A 7,506-nucleotide genomic window follows, 5' to 3' on the forward strand; every position below is an offset into this window, starting at 1 on the left:
CATGATAGCTGACACAACAAGAGAGACTAATAAACAACATTTTACTGTTAACTTGACAAAAAACAAATCAACTACATCATAACTACAATATCCATTACCTGACAGAAAGCCTAACATAACCTACAGTAGCACTCAGTTTCGAAACCATGCTAGTTGTAATTGGTTAGAAAATGGTGTAGTTTTGTATTCATATGGTATTTTTAATCATGCCAGTTGTCAACAGTTTCAAACCCTTAAAGTTAAAGAAATGTTTCGTGCAGTAAGATTTGCGACTATAGATGGACAGAATGCTGGCAATTACCGTTATTTTAAAATCAAAACTATATCAGTGTTTATAAAAAAACAATACAGATCTTGCCGATGTTTCAACTCGCGAGTGTTAACAAAAGATTTAACACTATCAAATGAAAATCAGTTTGTATTTTGCATCACTTAATTCAAACTACTAATTAAATTTGATAATTAAGACTAAATACGTTAAATTTACTTTCATTTAATTGTTATTAATTATAAAATTTAAATTGATAATTAAACTTTAAGTAAAACTGATTCAATTTATTGAAAATATTTTAGAGCAATCATCATAATCAGTTCTTTTTGAAAACTCAAAAGTAAATAAAAGAAAAGAAAGGAAGGAAGGGCGAATTACCCAATTAAAAGGCATATTTGTCTTCTATAACAGTTTCTGCAAATTGGTTGGGCTAAATGTCTTGCTTATTAGTAGCATCCAATCAAGAAGTAGTTTCAAAAACATATTTCATTTTACAAGATTATTACACACAAAATAAGTTAACGTTTAATTTAGATATATTTTCTTTCAATTTTAATTTTTTTCTTCTGTTTCTGAAATATTTCTCTATCAGATATTTACGATCTACTAAAAAAATATTTACTTGCTCAAGAGATTTTCTAATAAATAGGTTTTCTACAATCAGTTAGAATCTTAGAGAAAATAAATCAAGTTGGAAAACATTTCTTGACATTCTTTCGACTTTTTAGTCTTAACGAAGGTTCATCAATCACTCTATAACAGACAGTTACACATTATTGACTTTTAAAGCCTAATGACAACAGATAAAATAAATCAACACGCCGTGAACAGTTAATTTTTTAAGATAATTTATGTTATTTTATCAATTAAAAAACTTTCGTAATTGATATACTAACATTGAATGACAATATCTGATTTATTTGTTTTTAACTGAAATTATTTGAGGTATAACTAACCAAACAGAAAAAAAAATTATATATACATAATTCCGTATTCACATTCTTTTAGAAATAACTACGCTAACTTCCTATCACTTGCTTGATCACTTGCAATCCATCAATGATCAATCAGTCAAAGATGCAACGAATAGGAATACGTTTCTATTGGAATATCGATACGAATCGTCCAATCAAAACAGAGCAAACATATATTGACTGAATGATAATGGAACACTGATTTAGTTTAGCCTCAGACTTTTGACATCTTTTTATTAAGAATTTCTCTACATATAATTTGAAAAGTAGTGTCTAGATATAGTAAAGATAGGTGGACAACTTCTTTTCTAAAGTTCGTAAAACAAAATAAAAGTATTTTGCGAAAATATATTGTATTTTTTTTTCCTAAGAGTGTTACGTTTAACAAGCAGAAAACCTCTAGCTCGTCGCACACATAGAAAATCACTGCCAAAAAAAATGCATGTTTTTGTTAAATAAGTATTTATTAACGCAACATTAATTTAAAAAAATATTGAGTGGCAACAGTTGTTGCGATTTGTGGATGTAATTAGAAGGTCGTCACAATGTTCTATAAAAATGAAAAGTAAAAACCGTTTCAACCGAAATGTCACGATTAAGCAACTAATCAAGTTAAATACACACGCTGATTGCAAGCATCCAATTAAAACTGATCCGAAAATTAATTCAGAGTTATAATAAACTCAAACATAACACGCATTGCACAACCACGTGATTGTATACAACCATGTGATTTCGGAGGTATTCTTCTTCTCAAGTGACAAGTATCCAATTCGGAATACCTTTTCGTGCATTTTACAAATGGCATTGTTTATTGAGTGCGCATGAGCAAGAACAAAAAATTAAACAAGATTTTCAGATTTTACCAAAACAATCAATTTGGAATCATTAGTAATCTTCAAAGCTTCCTTCCATCAAATCAAATAGATATTCACAAGCACATAAAATACAAACAGCAATCTTGTTAAATATATGTGCATAATAACAAATTGAGAGACAATAGCAATATAAACATTCGTCTTATGCAGCTTTCTGATTTTTATCGCCCTATAATTTACATTTGTGGGTCAATATCTGGTAGTTGTCTTCTTGTCATGCTAATAGTATATACGCGTGATTGGTAAGACCTCTATGAATTTGTTAGTGTAGGATTATATTGTTTGATATTATATGGTAAAAAATACATTAAGAGGTACCCCAAAGTAAGAATTGGCAAGTTTTTGGATCCAATTGCGTTTTTCCTACTAAATTAACAAACAAAAAAAGCAATTAAAGAGTTAAAAAATTATTAACCGAATGGGAATGATTTTTAAAACAAAATAAATAAAAAAAGTGAAATAATATGAAAATGCGTATTATTTAATATGCATTGTAAATAAGGAAATTATGTCTTACCTTATTTAGATGTTTTTCTCTGGGTTTGCAAAAACAAACGAAAATCCACTAATCGTGGCGACCAACTTGGCTATAATCCAAGAGGCTCTTCAAAATTTAATCTAACCGAAATTATCACATCAGTTTAAAAATATATTATGCGAAATTAAAAGTTTTAAAGAAAAGAAATTTCTAAATGAACTTCTTGAAATCTCGGTATACTAGGTTTCACTGTTGTTGATTGGTATATGTTTTGTATGCAAGACAAATATCCGAGTAAATGTTTTTTATTTTATTTTATTAAAAATAATTTAATAAATTTGTAATAATTTGTTTTTTTAATAATTAAAAAAACAACGTACCAAGTAATAATTACTGACTTGGAGAGATTTCAAAAATCCGCCAAAGGGATATTATCTCTAGAATATTACCCTGAATACTTATTGTCGTTGAAATCACTTTTGTTTCAATTTTACATTAAAATTACCTTTGAAGTTTCCTACAAATTATAATGAAATATTTCCCCTTTTTTCACTTAATAAATTATTTCGCTAAGATTTTAAACATTATTTAAAAATGAAACTTTAGAAAGAATGAATTTTTTATGTTAATTATTCATTAACTGGTTACCAGACCAAATATCTTGAACTAAAATTGTCGCCAATTAAGCCAAAAGTATAAGGAACGAACATGGTATAACTTTACTTAATTAACTATCCTGAACCTGTTAGTAGCACTTTCTAGACACTGCCAAAAGACTATAGTCGAATAATTAACCGACTGATTCAGTGTTGAGGTATTTTAAAGTCGCCGAACTTCGTCTAGAATCTAGCTAACGCATAATTATCTATTTTATTGTGGATTAAACTTGAGTGTATTATTGTTCAATATAATTAATCAATTAAAACTCTTAAATACAACAAAATGTAACTTCTTAGCTAATATGCAAAAATTTCGATTGTAAGTAATTTTGTAGCAATAAAAATGCCTTACTTGTAAGCATATATGGCAGTACTTTTACTTTCGTTACTTGTACCGCCGGTACAAGTAAAAAGTACGTACTTTTACTTGTACTTCGTTACTTTTTAAATTTGGTACTTTTACTTGTATTTTCGTTACTTTTTTAGGGAAAAAGTACAAGTATTTGTAACGGAAATATCGAATGAAATCGTTACTTTTTTCTAAAACTCGGTAAACTTTCTAAAGAAAAAAAAAAGAAAAAACAATTAAATTTTAAAAAAATGCTTATGTTTTTTTAATTTATAAAATTAATGTTCAATATATATGCATTCACAGCTAACTTCGTGTTTAAATACCTTCTGTTTCAATTTATACTGCACATTCAATTATTTTTTACTAGCTCAAAGATCACAAAGCTATCTGTGTTTGCTTTGTTTATGTTTGTGCTTTTAAAACGCGTTTCTAATGAGTAAAACAATTTTAAATCAATGGCAATTTAAATAAATAAAAATAATAAGCTAAAAATTAAAATCAATAGATAAAATTTCTTTTTCGTGCAAATCCATAAAAAGTTTGATAATAAAATTATATTTGATTTTAAAATTACATTATACTATTATATAATGAAATTATATTATAATATTTCTCCGAATTTAAAAATAAATTAATATCCATAACTTTCAAAATTAAAAGTAATTAAATAAATAACAACAATTTTGCAAAAACATTAAAGAACATAAGAATATTATTCAATAAAATTTTAGGTTACTTTGAATTTTCGATTTCCTAGAAATGTACTTTTAAATCGTTACTTTTTTTGTTTAGTACTTGTACTTTTACTTGTACTTTTTACTCGTTACTTTTTAAACTGAGAACTTTTTACTTTTTACTCGTTACTTTTTTTAAAAATACTTGTACTTTTACTCGTTACCTTTTAAAAGTAACGTTGCCATATATGCTTGTAAGACAAGTCATAGCATTTTTGGTGTTAAAGTGCCAAGTGTAGCAATCAGTTTTTTAAAAGCTAGTTATTTCTCGAAATATGTGGCATAATTTTGCGTTTGTTTCAAATTTAAAGTAGCTTTAGCCGATGCTTTATACCGTAATGATGTTTTATATTTTCACTATCATGTTCGTAAATAAAAATCCCATTCAGTTTTAAACAATGAACAAAGTATAAAGAATATACTGTATATAAAATTCCTTTGCTTTCAGATGTGTTTAGTTTTTAATATTTAAAAAAATTTCGATCAAAGTAACACCTGTTTAGTGCTTCTTAAGACTATTCACTTATTTTAATAGAAATTTATTTAACACAATGAAGATGGTAGACTATCGTAATACCTTGCACAGGAATCTACTAATGAAATGACTCTGCAAATCAACAAATAAAAAATATTTGAGACATTTAAAAATAATTTAAAAAGTTCCGCTGCGAAAAACATAAGAAAAATTTTATATGAATGCTGAACTTTCTATTTTTTCTATTCACTTTATTCTCAGAAATATTAACGTATCCTCGTTTCATTAACTTTCGTTGATTTTTCTTTGTTAGGTCTAGTCTTAAAAATGTCTCGATATCAGTTCCCTAGACAACCTGTAAAGCAGAAGACCTGTAAAATATATTTTCTGTGGTCCTGATTTCATAAATTTTGTTTGCGATATCTTACCATGAAAGCAAAGAAAGAGAAAAATATAATTATCACATTTTGGCAAATTGTTACTATGGTAATATTTTGACAGTTACCTTATTTTTATCATGTATTTTTAGCACGATACATCCACTATGAAAAGATTGGATGTAAACAATTTACTCATAAAAAAATGACTCTAAAAAGTGTTGTCAATGACAAAATTTTTAAATTACCAAAATTTATAAAAAATGCCCTTTTATAGGGTAGAGACTATTTTAAAAGACCAAAAATACTCGTTTTTATTTTTTGTTTGTTTAGTAGCACTGGTTGACAGTAGTTAAGATAATCTTAAATTAAGAAAAAGAATACATTTCTACTATTCTGAGATTCCATTGAATAAAGATAAATCGACGATGTTATTTTGACGGAGGAAATTTTGTTAGCTTTTTTCAGTAAGTCTGGAAATCCAGTTTTGTCTGGAAATCTAGTTAAATTTATGCCGAATATGTTTGTTTTAGGATCACAGGCAAAGGCTTTTTTGAAAATGGAAAAAAGGAAAATGTTATTAACGTTAGCACTAAAACTCAAGACGCATTATTTAGTGAAGAAGAGTTTGAACAATCCATAGAAGAGACTGAGCAAACTAAAGAAGAATCTGAAGTAGAAACGGATACTCCAGAAAAAAAGTTTCTGAAAAGGTACAGAGACAGAGGAAATCAAACTGACAGTTCTTTTCAAAACAAATATAAACATCTGATTAAATCTAAAGATAAGAAAAAGAAAGTGGATATTATTTTTCAGCGGGAGCGTAACAAGTTAAACAAGTCCAATAACAAAAAGAATGAAGACACGCAAAGGTTTTGTCATGATGAACGTAAAATAATAGTTTCGGCTGCAAATATTCCAAAAATAGTTTCACTATCATGTTTTAACTCCAGTCTAGGATATCATCCTGCAAAATTGGAAGAAAGAGCCTATCGAATTTCTCGATGGATCAAAGGTACCGTTTCTGAGTCCACTTTGGGTTCGTCTACATGGAATCCACATTGTGGCATAGACATGCATGCCAAATCACACGTAGATACAAATGAGCGTGACATTCATTGGATAAAAGACACTGATGCAAAGCCTAATGCCGATGCAAATAAGCGGGCACCTTTCCTGACCACTGATGCTACGTCTAATAATGATGCAAATAAACGGATTCCCCATTGGATCGAAGACACTGATACCAAGCTTAAGACCAATTTGTACGAACAAACGTCTCATCGTAACAAATACACTGATACCACGTCCGCCAACGATGCAAATAAACATATAGTTCACTGGATAGAAGAAACTAATTCTAAGTTTAAGAATGATGGAATTAACCAGATCTCTAACTGGGTTAAGGATGTTGATCCTAAGTTTAATTCTGATTTGAACAAGCAGAATTCATCTGCAAGAAGCGGCCGTTCAGAATCCCTAATAGCTAGGTTAGATGACGCTATACATTTGTTAACCATTCTCAAGTCATCCACCGCTCAAGATGATATGAATCAACTGGAGGGAATATTTGTGATGAAAAATCCTGAGAATGACACCAATTGCTGCAAGGTTCATGACAAAAAGGTTCATGACAAAGACATGGAAAAAAGAATAGACGATAGCAGTGATGAAGCAGTAAATGTTCGTTATTTGGAAAAGATTTGCAAGACGCCTAAACCAAATGACCTTGCCTCCCCCAAAAGCGTTAAAATAAGGAAAAAAGTAAAAACCTATTTGAAAGGCTTGCATGAATATCGCCATATTGATGATAACGTATTTCATAAAAACTCTCGTTTAATGGATGATTTAGTTCAATACTGGAAAGATCGGGAAAATAGCAGTGGTAATAGTCATCACAAGACAAGTATTGATGACTCTTAACTATCTACAAGTGTCTAAAATTCACGTCTTTTACCGTTCATAATTTACAAACATCATAGTAATATACTTACAAAAAAAAAGAAAAGAAAAAACCTGAACCAAATAAAAAATATTATTAAATACCTTCGCTGCTTATTTTTACGATAGTTTTTTTCTCACCTGAAATATTATTTCATGCATGAATTTATAGGAAAAATCTTTTAATCTTTCTGAAATTTAAATCATACATCAATATGTTGTAAGTAAGGATATTCAATTTTTGCTGGAGAGTTATACGAATATCAGGTTTTAATCAGTAGGGGAGAGTGGGGTCAATTGTAACAGGGTACGATTGTAACAGAGCAAAAATTTCGAGTGCCGGGTTCTAGATTTGGTTCCTAGCTGG

General features: G+C 28.8%; 1 protein-coding gene across 1 annotated transcript; it reads left to right on the forward strand.

Annotated features, from left to right (window-relative positions):
• The first annotated feature begins 2,159 nt into the window (after nucleotides 1-2,159).
• On the forward strand, nucleotides 2,160-7,121 carry LOC107442116 (uncharacterized). The gene is made up of 2 exons (XM_016055586.4): nucleotides 2,160-2,365; nucleotides 5,732-7,121. Exons 1-2 carry the CDS (start codon nucleotides 2,268-2,270, stop codon nucleotides 7,119-7,121), a joined length of 1,488 nt encoding a protein of 495 aa, XP_015911072.3. The 5' UTR covers nucleotides 2,160-2,267.
• Nucleotides 7,122-7,506: the final 385 nt, after the last annotated feature.

Source organism: Parasteatoda tepidariorum, chromosome 8 (assembly GCF_982258835.1).
Source record: "Parasteatoda tepidariorum strain Cologne lab strain chromosome 8, Ptep-v5.0, whole genome shotgun sequence".
In the NCBI taxonomy this organism is placed as follows: Eukaryota; Metazoa; Arthropoda; class Arachnida; order Araneae; family Theridiidae; genus Parasteatoda; species Parasteatoda tepidariorum.